Source organism: Manis javanica, chromosome X, assembly GCF_040802235.1.
Source record: "Manis javanica isolate MJ-LG chromosome X, MJ_LKY, whole genome shotgun sequence".
In the NCBI taxonomy this organism is placed as follows: domain Eukaryota; kingdom Metazoa; phylum Chordata; class Mammalia; order Pholidota; family Manidae; genus Manis; species Manis javanica.
The window spans coordinates 40,019,407-40,037,670 of record NC_133174.1 but is presented as its reverse complement, the minus strand read 5'-3'; the positions used below and the strand labels follow the sequence as shown (position 1 = coordinate 40,037,670).

The 18,264-nt window shown below is 41.9% G+C and overlaps 1 protein-coding gene across 5 annotated transcripts; it reads right to left on the bottom strand.

Annotated features, from left to right (window-relative positions):
* Positions 1-2,517: 2,517 nt before the first annotated feature.
* RGN (regucalcin) lies at positions 2,518-16,447 on the bottom strand. Of its 5 annotated transcripts, none has more exons than XM_036996396.2 (7): positions 16,411-16,447; positions 14,374-14,554; positions 12,405-12,587; positions 5,991-6,206; positions 4,090-4,221; positions 3,578-3,732; positions 2,518-2,923 (listed from the first exon to the last, which is right to left on the bottom strand). In XM_036996396.2, exons 2-7 carry the CDS (start codon positions 14,540-14,542, stop codon positions 2,873-2,875), a joined length of 906 nt encoding a protein of 301 aa, XP_036852291.1. In that variant the 5' UTR covers positions 14,543-14,554; positions 16,411-16,447; the 3' UTR covers positions 2,518-2,872. The 5 variants fall into 5 exon arrangements, with proteins under 5 accessions (XP_036852291.1, XP_017518649.1, XP_073083716.1 ...); XM_017663160.3 differs by lacking the exon at positions 16,411-16,447 and adding an exon at positions 16,078-16,213; XM_073227615.1 differs by lacking the exon at positions 16,411-16,447 and adding an exon at positions 16,078-16,100 and having other exon boundaries at positions 14,374-14,551.
* Positions 16,448-18,264: the final 1,817 nt, after the last annotated feature.

Below are 18,264 nucleotides of genomic sequence, written 5' to 3'. Positions count from 1 at the left end.
GAATTAAACCTGAAGCCAATACCAAAAAGGTAACAGTAAAATCTCCAACCATTTGGAAATTAACACATTCAAAGAAAAAATCTCCAAGGAAATTGGAAAATACTTTGAATTTAACAAAAATGAAAATACAACATTTCAGACTTTATGGGCTGCAGAAAAAAAAAACAGTGCTGAGAGGAACACTTATAGCATTAGATGCTTATTTTATAAAAGTAGAAATTTCTCAAATCCATAATCTAATATTCCAGTTTAAGAAGCTAGAAAAAGAACAAAATAAATCCAAATCAGTCAGAAGGCAGGAAATAATGAAAAGAGAGTAAGTGAATGAAATTGACAACCAAAAAGGAATAAGAAAAAAATCGGTGAAATCAAACCTGGCTCTTTGAAAAGATTAGTACAACTGATAAACCTTTGGCAAGACTGACAATGAATGAAGAGAAGATATGAATAACCAATATCAGAGAAAAAGGGATATTACTACAAACCTCAAAGACATTATTAAAAAGAGAATAAGGAAACACTACAAAAAACTTTATGCACATACATTCGGCAACTTGGATGAAAATGACCAATTTCTCAAAATCCACAAACTACCAAAATCCTCAAGATTAAATAGATAACCTGAGTGGTCCTATAATTACTAAGGAAAGTTAAAAATTTTTTCTGAAAAATATCCAGGTACAAATGATTTCACTGGAGAATTTGGCCAAAAATTTGAAGACTAAAGAACAATAAATGTATTATCTTTTCCAAAGAATAAAAGAGAATACTTCCTAACTCATTTTATGGGGCCAGTATTACACTGATATCAGCACCAAAGGCAGTAGAAACAAAGAAACTAGAGACTAATATCCCTGATGAACAATAGATGCAAAAATCCTCAACAAAATATTAGAAGATTAAATTCAGCAATATATAAAAATAATAGATCATGATCAAGGGCGCTTTATCTCAAGAATGCAAAAATCTATCAGAATAACAGTCTAAAGAAGAAAAACCACATGATCATATCAGTACATGCAGAAAAAGCATTCAATCTCTATCAATAATAATAATAATAATAATAAACCCTCAGTAAACTAGACTAGAAGAGAATTTCCTCAACCTGAGGGAGGACATCTACCAAAAACCCTACAGCTAACATCACACTTAATGAAGAAAGACTGCATGCTTTTCTTTTTTTAAATTAATTTATTAATTATCAAAATGTAGTTGACATACGATATTATGTTGGTTTCAAGTTTACAGCACATTGTTTCAACAGTTGTCTACATTATTAAATGCTCACCCCAACTAGTGTGGTTGCTATCCATCAACATGGAAAGATGTCACAGGACCATTGACTGTATTCTCTATGCTGTACTTTCATCCCTGTGACTAGTTTATATTACAATTGAGATTTCGAGCATGCTTTCCCCTTAAGTTTGGAAACAAGGCAAGGATATTTGTTCTTACTGCTCTTATTCAACATAGTACTGACAATCTCAGTCAGTGCAAGTAGGCAAGGAAAAGAAATAAAAATACACATATTGGAAAGGAAGAAATAAGACAGTCTATTCACAGGAAACATGATAAACATGATTATATATCCAAAGAATCCTAGAGAAGCTATAGACATACTCTTAGAATTAATAATTTAGTTTCACAAAATCATCAGATACAGGGTCAACCTCCTAACAACAGTCATACTTCCATAAATGAGCAATAAACAACTGGAAACAAAAAAATTAAAAATAATAATATTTATAGCTCCAAAAAATGAAATACTTGGCTGTAAATCTAACAAAACATGTACAAGATCTGTATGCAGAAACCTACAAAATGCTGATGAAAGAAATAGAAAAAGACCTAAATACTTGAAATGACATGCTGTGTTCATGGACTGGAAGACTCCAAACAGTAAAGTTGTCAATTTTTCCCAAATCCTTCTACAGATTTAAAGCAATTTCAATTAAAATTGCAGCAGGATTTTTGTGTTTGTAGATATAGTCAAGCTCATTCTAAAATTTATAAGGAAGGCCAAAGGAACTAAAATATCTAGAACAATTCTGGAAATGAACAAAGTTAGAGAAATCACACTGCCTGATTTTAAGGCTAATTTATAGTGACAGAAGTCAGACCAACGGTTTCCTGAGGATGGGAACAGGCCTACAGAAGGACCAAAGGATGGGATTACAAAGGGTCACAGGGAAAGTCTTGGGGTAGTGGAGAGATTCATTATCCTGCTTGTGGTGTTGGTTTTGTCAGTACATATATGTCACACTTGTCAAATTGTATACTTCAAATACGTGTAGGTCAGTTACAACTCAATAAAGCTTTTTAAAAAACTATTCTTTCTAAAGAGATATATTACTTTTACATCAATTAGGAGGCAGTTGGAACCATGGACTTTGCCAGGGTGTTTAATTATTTTCCTCCTGCAATATTTTAGTTGTAAAAATAACATATAGGAAGGTAGATTAGCATTGCAGTATATTTTATAAGATTAAGATGGAAATAAAAAGGAACATAATCATACTAAGTCATTACCAAGTATTATTTATTAGTTTTTTGAAGCCTTAGGTATAGTAAAGATGGAATGCAGAAACAGTGCCCCCCTCCCCTCAGCAATTTGCAAAGAATCAAGAGGCTGGTTGACAGTTGAATATTCTTTACATTTCTATAGTACTTTACAGAAAGCCTTGTAGCATTGTCAAAACCACCTGTCACCCCCTTGTTAAAAATGCTCTATCTTTTAAAAATTGTAAATAAAAATTTAACCCTGTTAATAATATTGCTTCTTCTTTTTTTTTTGTAACTAGATCAAAATGTCAGTTCCAGAATCATCTAGCTGTCTTCAAAAGTCCCTCCAGTAGGAAAGAAGGCCTGTCACTCATCCTGCATAGGTATAGGGAGGAATTCCTTTGACCCCCAGGCCAGTTATCTGTTAAAAAAAAGAAGAGAGAAACTCTGCTAAAAGGTAATTCACAAGTATTCATCAGAAGCATTTTTATGATTCATAATAATATATTTAGCCACCTATTATCCTTGTTTTATTTCTTATCATAAAAAGGAATTACTTGATTAGGTAAGGGTCCAACATGATTACTCACACAGATAATAATACAACCAGTAATCATTTACAGGTAACTTGGATTTAAAACTGAATTTATTTCTATCATTGTCTTATTTATTTTCAGCTCAAAAGGTCTATAATTTTCATCAGTGTTTTCTTGCAAAAAAAGCTAAACCCCCCCAAATATTGTTTTACATCAAAACAATCAACTGATCTTTTAAACTTGTTGGAAACACTGGTTTCCCAAACCCATTCTGCTGATTTGTAGAATTTCAAGAACCACCACTGAAGCAAAAAAAATATTTTTAAGTCCTGTACGAAGTAGGCTCAAGTCCTGTACATTGTTCTGGACTTCAGATAACTTAGTCTAGAAAATCGACATAAAATGTTTTAAAATCTAGCATGATGAGCTTAAAATGCCAAATAGAATTACGTTTGGAAGTATGAAAAAGCATGAATAATTCAGTAACTTAACGGGGGATCTCCCACCTCAACCTGAAGAGAAAAATATAGCCAGATCACCTTGAAAATTCCACCAGCTTCAGGTTGCCGCAAAAGACTCTCAGGGTCCAGTCCATCCCGGGCACAGGTCACATACATTTCAGAATAATCCTTCCCTCCGAAGCAGCATGAGGTAGTTTTCTCAACAGGCAATGTCACAGTTTGCAGTCTTTTTCCTAGGCCACCAAATATTTTATTTAAAGTCTAGTTCTAGTAAATTTCCAACCTGTGTAAACCTTTGGGACCCCTTGAGGAGTAACAGGGAAGGTCAAAGAAGGTTGTGGAGGTCAGACCTCAAGCATGTATTTAACCACCCTTCTCTGACTATTTATTTTGGGCAGAAAGACTTCCACAGAAAAGAAGTTCTGACTATAAATTTCGGGCTATATCTTTGGCCTTCATTTTCAGACTCATCCAACTGAGACCTCTGAATGTATCTCTATGTAACTTCATTAGTAATGAAGTTTCTCCAGTCCGTAGTGTCTGGTGTTTCCTAGACATGGCAGGGATTTTTCATTTTGCGGTGGACCTACCTGTCTCTGGATCTAAACGAATCACCCTTCCTCCATTGTAACAGGTCACCCAGAGCTTCCCCTCAGTGTCAATACACATTCCATCTGGGATTTGTTCTTCTTTTTCCAGCTTGTAAACACTTCTGCGGTTGGCTATGGTTAAACATACACACACACACACAGACACAACAAAACAACGCACCACTCGATACTGAGCATCAAATAATGTCAAGCAGCTTGTAAATAGTGATCACTTCTGCTCATGCAGGGGCTGCTAGCATGTGGGTAGCACAGATGGGGCACTTCCGAAGGATTCTTGACTCTAAACAAAAATGTCCAGAAACATGAGTGGGCACCCCTCAACGGAGGATTTTTAACATGTGATCTGGGGTGGATATACTCCCTTTACAGACATATCTGCCTAAGATTTCAGAGCAGGAGAGAAAAGAGAAAGTAGAATTCTTAATAAAATACCACTAGTTCTTTTTGAGGCTGATCTGAACAGAAGTTCTGTAGGTCCACCTCAGATGCATTTCAGTCTGTGGTTTAGACCTCTGCTGTTTTACTTACAGAAATGCCTACTTTGATTAACTCCAAGGTCTAGAAGGCAACTTAATGGTACCACGGGAACAGTTCATGCACAAAAACTAGTAAGATGTAGGAGTTCTGTTTCTGCCTGGCTGAATGCTCCAAAATCATCTCATCAAAAATAAATATTAGAAGAGCTTGTTTCTGGAAGTAGGGTATTCTGAAACCACCTGGCTGGCCTTAAAGTAGGACTCAGAGTTTACAAAAAACCAATACCAAAACCCAGAGGAACTTTATACTACAAGATCCAGGTCATTAGAGCAATCAGGTCGAGGTATACTGGGAAAAAATGTGAACACCACGTGTAAAGAAAATGGGTAAAAACAGTCATAAAAACAGGCACAGTTGCAGGGGGGCCATCAGGTGAGAAATTGGGGATCAACAGAGGTGAGGCATAGAACCTCACCCCCCCTGTTTTGAGAGAAATCTCCTGCGTCCGTGGATGTTTTATTGCCCTTGTCTAGCTTGGATTAACACTTAGTCTACAGGCACACACCTGATCATCTACATTTGCTCTCTTACAGCACTAAACTATGTTTTCTACCTTTTTCTTGTATCTACCTACCACTTCAGCATTTTATTAAAAATAATAACAATAATAATAATAATAAGGGAGAGATGTGGGATTCACATATAAATCAAGTATAAAAATCAAACAAATATTCAAAAAAACAGTCATAAAAAAGAGCACTACATATTTCAAAGCAAAACATATGTACTGGATTATTTTGCCTCTGATTAAATCTAAATGAGAGTCTTGTGAGTTTTTTCAAGTAATTATTATTGGTTTTGCTCTCGTGGTTTGGCACCTTTCATGAAACACTTTCAAGTACTCCTTTTTAAATTCTTCTCAAATAATTCCTTCTCTCCCAGTTTCCAACTATGGCTCATGTAGAGCCCGTTGGTAGAGTTGAACTAGGTGCAACTACTTTTTTAATTTTTCTGTTTTGAAAGGTTGTTAGTTTGACTTTGAGTATTGGCCTATGAAGAACTATCAACCCCAAACTCTGATTCTCTGTTCTTTTACACCATCCTGCTGTACATTATTTGCCTTCAGGCACCTTTTGGTAGAACACTATCCATTTTACAGTGACGGTGGCAAGAAAGAAGATTAAGGACCTATCCCATTATGCCAGCTGCGGCCCTATTTAGTGTTGCTCAGGGCAGCACAGTGAAGTCTGTGTAATCATTACTATACTGGGATAATAACATTGGACAGCTCTCTTTTGGACAAGTAAGGGCCTTTTCATATGGGCTGAGGGAGGGGCAGCTTACTAGTTACTTACATATGAATAAAAGAGCAGTATTAAGAAAAATAATCAAAAAGTACATACAGATCTTTCCTGTCTGCAGGTCATAGTCAAAGGCATCCACAGAGTAGGACAGGCTGTCAATGTAATAGAAGATTTTGTGGTCCAGAGACCAATCCAAGCCATTGGAGATGTCCACCTGGTTGAAGTACTTTTCCACATGGTGGTCAGGAAAGAGGGAGTACAGGGACCCCTGGTGGCGCTCCAGAACAGCCGGGGCTGTTTCCTCAGCCATGGTGCCTACAAAGACCAACGAGCAGGGAGCTTAGCCCCAGAGCATCTTGCCCCACGTGCTACACCATCTTTCCTCATCAGGGCTCCTTTCCCATGACTAAGTCAAGGCAATGATACACAATCCCAGTCTGGGCCTTATATATTTTTTAAAAATATCAATTACTTTACTTATCATCAAATTAAAGCTAGAGCAGAGAGGTTCTGATTCCTGATAAGAAGTACATCTGCCCCAAGCTCATTTTCTCCCCCTGAGCCCACCTACAGGACTCGGAGCAAATGCAAGGCATAGCCACTTGACAAGTCTGAGGAGTAAATATTAGGCAGCTCAGGGAAGGACGCCAGAGTGGGAAGTACCACCTAGTTGGTGAGTTCTCCATTTTACCATGCCCTGTGTCCCAGCCTGAACTCAGTACAGCCTGGAACCTGGAGGTGAGCACTGTGGGGCAGGCAGACAGAGATCTCAGAGAAATCCTCTGAATCTAGCTTAAGGAGCAGAAAAGAAAGCTGGTGAGGCTCAGAGAGAATGGAAGACGTTCTTTGGTCATTTTCTTTCCCTTTTCTCCGTTCCCTCATGCACCAGTCCCCAGGCAATTCTGCAGCAAAGGTAGCCACAGCAGAGTGGCCAGCAACAGGAAATGAAGGGAATCAAAACTGAGGGAAGGGCACATTCCCTTCCATTTGGTGAAGCTACAGCTCCAAAAGGGCAGGGCCATATGCTGTTGCTTTTATGTTCTCTCTCTGTCCTACAGCCACTTGGTCCTAGAGGCAACACAATCAGAGATGGGCGGTTTCTGGCTGGAGGAATGAGGCGCAGAGCTCCAGGACACTGGAAGTACCTGAAGATTGTGGACAGGGATATTGCTCAGGAATGCAACCCCATAAAGCTGTTTTTGATCTCCTGGGCTCATCTTCTACTTGCACATGCATGGATCTGATTTTAATTAGCATATTAGACACCAAGAATGGAGCCCTGGACAGAGGTCCTTCTAAGTCTCAGGCTAATCACTGAGTGGCACACATGTGGGACAGATCCTAATGGCACCTAATAGAAAGCATATTGGGACTTGTGGTCTGAGCCTAAACACACAGATTGCTTACTAAAAGAAATATATCAACATTCTCCATAGGACTTAAACAAGAGCCAGGGTCTCAAAACATAATAGTCAAAATGTCCAGGATATAATCCAGAATTACTTGGCAACATGAGGAAGCATGAAAGTTTCAATTTGTATAGGGAAAGAATCAACAGACACAGAAAATGAGATGGCACAGATGCTGGAATTATTCCACAAAGACCAAAGCAGCCCAAGTAATAATGCTCAAGTGAGCAATTTGTAAGTGGTCTTGAAACAAAACCCAAAATGAGCAAATGAAAGTTTAGAACTGAAAAATAACTGAAATAAAAAACTCACTGGATGGATTCAATAGCAGAGGAAAGAGTCAGTGTACCAGATGATAGAACAACATAAATGATCTAATTTGAACAACAGAGGGAAGAAAGTGAAAAGAAGTGAACAGTGCTTGGGGGACCTAGGGGACAATAACCAAAGGGCTAAAGTAGGTGTTATTGGATTCCTAGAGAAGAGGGCAAAGAATTCAGGGCTAAAAATGTATTCAAAGGAATGTCTTAGAACTCCCCAAGTTGGGTGAAAAGCACAAAATTACAGATGCAAGAAGCTGAGCAAACCCCAAAGAGGATAAGCCTTAAGAAACCTACACCACGACACATTATAGTCACATTTTTGAAAACTCAAGTCAAATAGAAATCCTTGAATAGGCACAGAGAAGTGACTGGTGGTTACCATGGGGGAGGGAGTGGGTAGATGGGTGAAACAGGTGAAGGGGACAAAGAGGCACAAAATCTCAATCATAGTATAAATTAGTTACAGGGATGGAAGTGCAGCATAGAGAATATAGTCAATAGTTCTGTAACATCCTTCTATGCTGACAGATAGTCAATGCACTAGTGGGGGTAGGCGTTTAATGTAGATAACGGTCCAATCACTATGTTGTAGACTAGGAATCAATATAATATCATGTATTAACCAACTTCAATAAAAACATGTTAAGAAAAAGAAATTCTTGAGAGCAATGAGAGAAAAATGACATATTACATACAGGGGAAAATGATTTCAATGACTGTCAATTTTTCATGAGAAACCATAAAGGTAAGAAGGAAGTAACACATTTGTAATTTGCTGAAAGAAGAGAAGTGCCAGCGTAGAATTCTACATTCAGTAAAAACAGCTTCAAGAATGAAGCTGAAGTACAGACATTCTCCTGTGAGTACAACTAGGAGAATGTACAGCCAGCACACTTGCTCTAGAAGACTTGATAAAGGAAATTCTTCAGGCAGAAGGGAAATGATACCACAAGGAAACTTGGAACGTCAGGAATGAAGGAACAGCAATAGAAATAGTAAATATCTGAGTAAACATTATAGACTGTTCTTGTCATCTTCAGTTCTTCAAAATGTTTCTGATGGTTGAAAGCAAAAAATACACTTCTGATGGGATTTTCTATCTATGTATATGCAGACAATTGTAGCATAAAGAGGTGATTGTCAATTGAAGTGGTAAAATATTGGTTCTAGATAAACTGTGAAAAGTTAAGTATGTATTTGCAATCCCTTCAGCAACCCTCAAAAAACTATACAGAGATATATAGTGAAAAATCACAGTATAGAAATTAAAACTGAACTTTAAAAAAATGTCCAAATAACCCAAGAAGAAGAAGACAGGAAAAGGGAAATTGAGCAACAAATAATATAAAGGGAAATAAGAGAAAACAAATAATAAAATGGTAGAGCTGAGTCAAAGCATATCAATGATTACATTAAATGTAAATAATCTAGAGACATCAATTTAGATATTGTTAGAATGAATTTTTTTAAAGATCCTATATAAATGCTGTCTACAAGAATTTCACTTCAAATATAATGATACAGGTAATGTAAAGGTTAAACGATGGAAAGAGACATACTATGCAAATATTAATCAGAAGAAAGGTGGAGAAGCTATGTTAATAGCAGACAAAATATACTTAGAGCAAAGAGAATTATCAGGGATCGATAGGGGTACCGCACACTGCGAAAATGGTCAGTTCAGTAAAGAGATAGATGTGCTTAACATCGCAGCTTCAAAATACACAAAGCAAAAGCCAGAACTGAAAGGATAAACAGATAAATCCACAATTATAGCTGGAAGATGTCAGCATCTTTCTCTTAGAAGTAGATACAAATAGATAGAAAATCAACAAAGAAAGAGAAGAACTGAACACTATCGACCAAGTGGATCTAAGCAACACTGACAGAATACTCCACTCAACAACAGCAGAATACACATTCTTCTCAAGTACACAGGGTGTAGTCACTTAGATGGACTTCAGCGTGATCGCAGCAGACAGAGAAGAATTTGACTGTAATGAAGAAACTGGGAAGCTCAGGTGCCATACCAACCTCCATCTGAGGTTGAGTTAGAGGAAAATGAACTAGAACTGCAAAGCCTGCATAGCCAGCGAGACAGGGTAAATCCTCCTTTCCCAGGCCAAAGGGAGGGGCGCAGTTCCCTGCCAGCAGGCAGTTGCGTGTGTCTCATTAATATTCCTCCCTGTTATCTGCCTCTAGAAAGAGATGCCTGGAACGTGAATGTGAATCCCCAGTGCTTGGAAAGGGCTCTTTCTTAGTCAGAAAGAACAAACTGGAGTCCAGGTTTATGTATCATCATCTGCTAGTGAGCACAGATGGGTCCGACCTCGGGTGTGGGGACACCTTCAGGGTATTACCTACCACCTTGAGACCCAGCTAGACTATCAGATGATCCCACCCTTTTCTGGTCTGGGAGCACCTCTCAGCACCTGCTGAAAGCTATGAACTCTGTAGAAAAGTTCCTCAGGTGCTTATGGTGGATACACAGGAACATTACCCACAATGACGCCTACAATTTTAAGGGGTCTCCTGAGGGCACAGGTTAAGAGCTGGGGACTTCAGGCTAAGAACTCAGGCCTCTGAGGACACCTTTATTTTGTCTCACAAAGTGCCACAGAACTGTAAACATCTAGCCATAAGGGAGAGAGAAAATCAATTTCAACCAGAGGTAGGGTATTCAATCATATTTCTTTATCCTGCAGAAATTACTAGCAGGAGAGCTTCCAATGGATTCTCATCTCCAATCATTCAATTTGTCCAGGACTAGACCTGTAGTTTATCAAGTCCAGGAAGATGGGAAACACTGCACAGTCAGCTGCTGAGATCTCACCTCCCTTCTGTGTTGAAAGTGATTGGAGCCAGGACAACATGGCTGGTAATGTCAGGCACAGTGTGGAGAGGTGGAAACAGCAGGGATTTAGAATTAACTTTGGCTAACTTATAGAGCTTTTATCATGGGAGGTAAATGAGAACATGTGTGAAATGCATAACTTATTGTCAAACTATAGTTACAATTCATTTAAATCTGCATGTAAGTCATCCTGCAGCCATCATAATAAAGATTGGTTCAAGCAAGAATCATTAATGAAGGTAAAGCCTAAGGGACAGATTTTGGTTGATCAGGATATTTGCTTGGACTTAAAGTATTTCTGCATAATGGCCCCCAATGATTTCTGTCTCCTAGTATTCACACCTTATATATAGTCTCCTCCATCATTGTCTGTGTGACCAAAAACACATGGTAGAAGTGACAGTGGTCTGTCCCTTCCGAGATTGGTTATAATAAGAATGTGACTTCTGTCTTGTGCATTCTCTCTTCCTCTGTCTCATCACCAGCTCTGGGGGAATCCATGTCCAGAGCGGCCCTATGGAGAGGCCCACGTGGTGAGGATCTGAAGCTTCCTGCCCAGCCCCACGTGAGGGAGCTTGGATGCAGACCCTCCAGGCCCCTTCAGAGACTGCAGCCCCTTCTGAGGCTATAGCCCCGGCCAACAGCTTGGCTGCAGCTTCACTACATAGCCTTGAACTACAGCTATCTAGCTAAGCCAGGCCCAGAGTCTTGACCTTCAGAAACAGTGTGAGATAATAAACATTTGTTATTTTAAGCCACTAACTTTCAGGGCAATTTCTTGCACAGCAAGAGGTAACTGACACAGCCCACAAAATGTTTATAAATTGCAGTTAAAAATGGTACCTATACAGTAGAGAAACCCGAGACAACCTTAACTGGGTGATCAAAACTAACACCACCATTGAGGGACAGTGGTATCCAGATGGGCTACTCTGAGGACAGAACATCACCTATGCAGTAGTCTAGCCACAGATGTATAGTGTCAATCTAATCACAAGCAAACATTAGACAGACACAAAACTGTGAGGAACATGAGGAATGTTGTATTAAAAAGCGGGGGAGTTTGGTGGGACTGTGTTCTTCAAATTGGCAATGTCATAAAAACAAAGAAGGGCTATGTTCTGTCCCAGATTAAAGAATATTAAAGAGACATGACAGCTAAATGTAATGCATGATTCTAGACTGCAGGGGGGAAAATGGTATAAAGGACATTATTTGGTCAATTGACAAAACTGGAGTATATCAGATAAAATTATTGTATCAATGTTAAGTTTTACTTTGATAACTACTGTGGGCATGAAAGAGTGTGTCATTTTTCTTGGGAAATTCACACTGAAATACCTTAGGGGTAAAGGCATGTGATAGATGCAACTTACTTTCAAATGATTCTGGAGAAAAATATGTTTGTATGTAGAGAGAATAAATGGAAAAAAAATGACAACAGGTGAATCTAGGTAAAAAGAGGGTCTACAGGGGTTGTTTGTACTATTCTTATTTGGGTCTGTAAATTTGAAGTTATTTCCAATCTAAACATCATCAACAACAAAACCTCTATTTTAAAAGTCATTAAAACTACAAAAGTACCACTTGGTGATGGGGGGAGTCTAGTAAACATAATGTTCCTCATGTAATTGTAAATTAATGATATCAAAAAAAACCAAAAAAACCCCCCAAAAACAAAAAAACAAAACTACAAAAGTACCATACAAATTTTATCTCGGCTAGAGATAGCAATTGAAAGGAGCATCTATGAAATTTTTCTTTTGGGATTTTTTTTTTTGTTAGTGAAACAAGTTATTGAAGTAATGAATAAAAGAAAAGCCCAAGACCCACTGTGAATCACACTTTTACCCCTACAGCTGTGACCCTTGGATAAGTCCTGTGGTTTTCTCCAGAGCTCAATAACTAGGTGCTAAACAAACTGTACCAGCGAAGTATCTCCCAGCGGGATCCACCTTCCCATCATTGAATCGATTGTTTTTCTTGTCTTTATCTACTGCAGCCAGGACCACTGATGATCGATCTTCCCAGTTCAAAGCACAGAACTTTGTTCCGACTGTGGCAACATAACCTCCTGATTGGCGAAGGGCCACGGAGCTGACTGGGGCATCTGCAGAGACAAAAGCAGCTGTCAGAATATGGCCATCATGCCACCTGGCGCCTCTTAGAGGATTCCAGACCTTTTGACAATGGGAGCGCTCTCTCTTCTGTTGAAGAGCGAAGCCTCCATAATGAGGACATTCGTTATTTAGGAGCTCTGTGTGCTGTTCTGTGCAGCAGGGACAAAGAGCTGGATGACACCCAGCTCTCTCGAAAGTTCCCAGTCCAGTGGAAGAAACAGAGAAGTCAGACTACAGCAGCCACCATACACTGGGACAGGCACCAGGGCAAGTTCAAAGGAGGGCTTCCTAATCTTGGGGAAGGTGGGCACCAGATCAGTTGTCACAGAGCGAGTGATACTCAATTTGCCTGATTGTCGGGACATTCAGAGACACAAACTGTGTTTGGTTCCAGCACCTATGTTTTGTAACATCTCTCCTTGTCTATTTTTAAGGGGCTCTATTTCATGTGTATTTAATTGAAAATTGATTTCTCAAATCCTTTTTGGAAGTAAACTTGCAAAAAAATAGAAATGAAGATACGGTGATAAAACAACCATGTGTCTTCGGGATATTACTGTATTTTGTCTTTTTAAATGTTAGATTTTCTGGGCTCAAAATTTTTTCACATATGAGGAAACTTTTTTTCTTAAGCGGAGAGACTGAGTACCATGGTGCGCAGTCATAGGGAACAAATTTAACAGAATTTATTTTGAAAAGATTTCTTAAGAACCTATGTGGTTCAAGGTGCTGGGTGCTCTGGGAGCAGCTCTGAGCTAAAAGTGCCACTCAGAAGTTGATTCAAGCCAATCAGGGTGCCAGGGAATGTGCAGGACACTATTAGGAGGGCTGAATTCTCATCAGGGATCCTAACCCATGGCCTGGACTTCTGTTAACTTTCTAAGCTCCTCCTGACTCCACAGCCTTTCTGAGGTTTTGTGGGGGTGGGGGTTGCAGATTACGGGTGGAACTGTAGCCCTAGTGCATGCTGGGAAAGAGAGACTAGGGAGGGCAGTGCGTCTCTCCCCGACTCTGACCTCAGAGGTCACAGTCACTTTGCCTCTAGCCACAGCCATATCTGGTGAATCAAAATGCTGCTCCTGCTCACTAAAAAAAAAGTTTGAGATTCCCCAGTTTTGGATTGAGAGAGAGTGTCCGAAGGTCACAGGAATTCCTGGTATTTCTTCCCATGAACACAATAATGGAAACAAGAAACTTCTTATCACTAAGCAAGCCTGTACCCTTGGGCCACAGAAGTGATAGACCACTTCTCTGGAAATCACATGGCCATAAACAGAATCACAGTCAAATGCCCTGGGAATTGGTCATGAATCCTATTTTGTATAGTGAAAAGATAATCCTAGCTGATGCTTTATAAGTCCAAAAGCTCTTCCTTTCACATTCAAAGAAGGGACATATCTGCTATTTTTCCTTTTTTGAAACTTAAGGCCTTGGCGTGACCCAAAGTAGATAGCCTTTGCTGAGCCCCAAACCGGGTCGCCAACTTTCAATGCTGTTTTGTTAACTACAGGTGTTAAGGAAAGATGCCACAGGGCCTCCTCCTCAGAACAAAATGGCGAATGTTGACTCTTACCCACAGGGGAAGAAGAAAGTATTGACCATCCAGAATGTCCTCCTGGGTCAAAGTGGGAGGACACGAAGAGCATCCAACTGTTTTCAAGCATTTTCAGTATGCTTTAACAAGAAGGCCCCCTGGTGAAGGACGATTAGGTGGCCGGCCCTCCCCAGGGAGAAGATGGCTGTTTGGGCGGACCTGAGCCCCACCTTCATCCTTACCCACGGTCACCTGCTGCACTTGCTGGTTCAGTGAATCCCACCGGCAAACCTTTTTTGCAGGAATATCAACAAAGAGCAGACAGTTGGACGCCTCCTCCCACACCGGAGACTCGCCGCATCGGCAGTTTTCCGGTAAAACGCACTCGATCTTAATGGAAGACATCGTCATGGGGGAGGTCTACTGAAGGTGAGAGAGAGAGAGAGAGAATAAAATGTAATCGCATGGAGCCAATTCAGCAAGACAACTGGCTTCAGACTCTGGTGAGATCCCAAAACAGACTGGGGTTTGTATTCGCCCTTGAAAAAAACTGGCACACCTTCCCCAAATATCAGAGCGAAATATGCAGCCTGGCAGGAGGAGACATGTATGAAAAAGAAGAAAGAGCTAACAGGCCATGACACCAGACATCTTTGATCAACTTACCAGTGCTTTCTTTCAAGCTATCTATAAAAAAATACTAAGAAAAGCAACACTCCAACATCCACACCTTGCCGCTAGTGGACCCCTCAGAGAGCCGGCAGGCAAGGCTGCCCTTTAAACCAGCACAGTAGCCCCCGAGGCAGGCCACGGGGCGGGCAGCTCCCTTATTGGTGGCCCCTCTGTGTGTCAGCAGGTCAGCTTCTCCAACCGCCCTCCCCATCAGTTGATGTTGATTGACTGCTCAAAGGCCAGAGCCTTTCCGCTCTGCGTTTTTTGAAATACCTTCATCAGTGACAATACACTAAATTAGAGCTCATATCCATTTTCCACATCAGTGGAAGGAGTGGAGGAAAGGACATCGTCTGGGCATCGTTGTAGGAACCGACCACCCCTCAGCTATTTCTTGCTGCCCAGAAAGGCACCCTGACACTTTGGCAAGGAGTCTCGAGCTCCACGGGCAAGAACACTCTATGCTGGGACTTTAGGCCAGAGACGGTGATCAGTAACCAGGGAGAATAAAAAGAGAAACTCTCAGAAAAGACAAAACATTACCTAAGAAAGGCATGTGGGAAAGGGAAAACAGGCCACACGCAGGAGCCTTCTCACCTGCCCAAATGCTGGGGGCTGATAATCCAAACTGACTGTGTCTTCATCCCCCCTGGCATCTATCTGCTTTGAAGTGGTCCCACACATGGATGGGCAAATTAATGACAGGGAAAAAGGGAAAAGTAGTATTTGGTGTAGTGTATTTCCTTCAGCAAACTGCATTTTCAAAAAAGAGAGCCACAGCTCAAATCGGCCTGAAGTGCTGACTGCAGTGTAATAGCATGGGGAGTCTTCCCCGGTCGTTAAAACTTGGCACCAGCTCCAAAAGCCTTTATGCTATCCAGCCCCCTCCCCCCAACCCGCCACTCCCGAGATAAGACCCAAGATCACAGGCGGGACTTTTGCAATAGCAACTTTGAACCCCACGCTCGGTCGTGCAGGCCGGGGGCTGACAAATGTCCCTTTTCCGCCCGGGCTGTGGAGACGAGACCGTGGCTGGAAACGGGTGGCCCGGCGGCGGGGACGCGGTGTCAGGTGCCCGTGCTGCAGCCTGGGCGCAGTCCGGTGGCGAGGCCTCGGAAAGCAGACGGCTGAGCCCGCCTGGGCCTCGGCCGGCGAGGGGGGCGCGCGCGTCCCCTTGGGGCGGAGGGCAGACTCCTCTGGTGGGGCGCTCGGTTGCGGCCAGACTACCCTCTCCAGGGAGGGAGCGGGAAGGCCGGCCTGACCTGGACACTCACCAGATCGGTGACTTCCAGTGGCTCAAAGGTCAGGCCCAGAGCGGGAGGAGTCGGTGTGGGGAAACAGCGGCTCCGCAGATGGGTGGCGGCTCAGCCTGTTTCCCTCCTCCGTCGCGGAGGCAACAATCCTGCAAAGCCACCCCGCGCCGGGAGGCGGGGCAGAGGTTTGGACCCTGATGAACCTAAGCTTTGGAGTTTGGACGCACTTCTGAAGTTTGTCTTTTACTTAAACAAAAAGTTGTTAAAATGTCTAACAGAGAGATTGGGTCCAAGGCCCAGTTAAACACAAACAAGGTTAAAAAGGAAAGAACAAAGCAGTTAAATAAATCCTACCTTTTCTTCTTGGAGAAGACTCTGAGTGCTGGAGACCAACGCTTGCAAAACCTTTCTTTTTGGTGGGGGAAGAGGAAAGGCTTCATTGGATTTGATTTCAGAATCACGTGGAGTGAAGGAACCAAGCAGCCCTCAGCTCCACATTCTCCCCTGGGGGCCTAGGTGGTTCCTGTCCTGCCACCTCACCATCCATTCTTTCTGGGAGCAACCCACAAGTTTAAAATAGAAAACAATAAACCAATGAAGGGAGGGAGGTAAACAGAATGGTGGCTGCCCCTGGGGAGGGGATGGAGGCAAGGATGAACTGTGAAGGGCTTAAGGGAATTTCCTGGGGTGATGGAGATGGTTTGCATCCTGACAGAGGTTTGAGTTGCATGGGCTTGGAGACGGGCAAACAGTGTCTAGTGGCGCACTTGACATTTATGTGGTTCGTTGCATGTGTTGAATCTAAGGTCAGCATGGCCTCATTGATAGCTCTCAATTTAGTGTCCCACTCCTTGCCATCTACACTCTCCTAAAACCCCTTAGGACTCAAATCACAATCCTTTGTGGCATTCTACTTCCCTTTAATTCAGTAAGGAGGAAAGGCCAGAAATCAATGTCCAGAGGCACGAGGCTCTAGGCAGGCAGGAGATGTTTGGAGCAATCTCAGCTCAAAGTTTGAGGTTAGCAACTTAGAACAGCTGGCACTTAAGGCCTCAGTTATTTCCCCTTCACCTTGGGAGGTACTCAAGACACCTACTTCCCCATGTCCCCATTTCCAGATGGGAAAACATAGGTCTACAGAGTGAGGAGATTCCCAAAGCCACACCTCCAGCTGGAAAAATCTGGCAACTAGCCCAAACCACGAGTAGACAAAGAACTTAAAGGACACTTTCTTTGGTGGGGTGAAGAACCGGGCTGTGCTCTCCAGATGCTGGGGCTTCTCGGGGATTTGGCCATTCCTTCTTCCTTGCCCATGACTTCCTTTGCCTCCTCAATGCTCATGACCCCCACACTGCATGTCAGCCCAGACCTCTCCTGGCCTACAGGCGTGTCGCTCAAACCTTCTGCTTGACAGCACCCTGAGGTCTCATTACTGCCCACAGACTTCCTGGGCACTCTGGCTTGGGGAATGGGAGCACGAGCCAAGCCAGCCAATGGCCTGTGTGAGAGGCCCAAACGCCTCACTAGACTTCTCTCATTCAGGTTATGCTTTCTTCACAATACTACAAAAGTGATGCCATATGGTTCTTAGCATCTGGAGGCAAATGGTGTTGATTTGTTAACCTTGATTTCAATATGTGGTTATTGAATCTTTGTGAAATACAATCTCATCATACCACCCTTCAAGGGACCCAAGGGCATTCAAGGCCCTTGAACTTGCTGGTAGTCCCTTCTTGACCTTAGTTGGGGTCTAGCCATGTACTCTTTGCTTCTTGTCTTTGAACTTGCTACTCCCTCTGCCTAGAACACTTTCTTCTCTCACTGACTCAACCCTGACCTCTGTGCTGGGCTCAGTTCTAAGATTCAAGTCCCGTTAGTCACTACATCCTGGAACTGTCCCTTTCATGTCCTTCCAACTATGCTGGCGCTGCCTTGGTTCATTCAGGCCTTCTCTATCTCTCACCCAGAATTGCCATCTCCTGGGAGGTTTTGTCTCATGCCTTTGAATCTGCTGCCAGAAAACCCCACTAGACTATGAGTCCTGTAGGGGTGAGGTGGGGGGCATCTTATTCACTCCAGCCTCCCCAGGTCCCACCACAGTGCTGACACACAGGGCAGCTTCAACTACTGGCTTTTTTTTTCTCTTTTAGGGAGGGGGTAACTTTATTTTTAAAAAATTTCTGTCTTACAGAAAAGTTGTGAAAATAA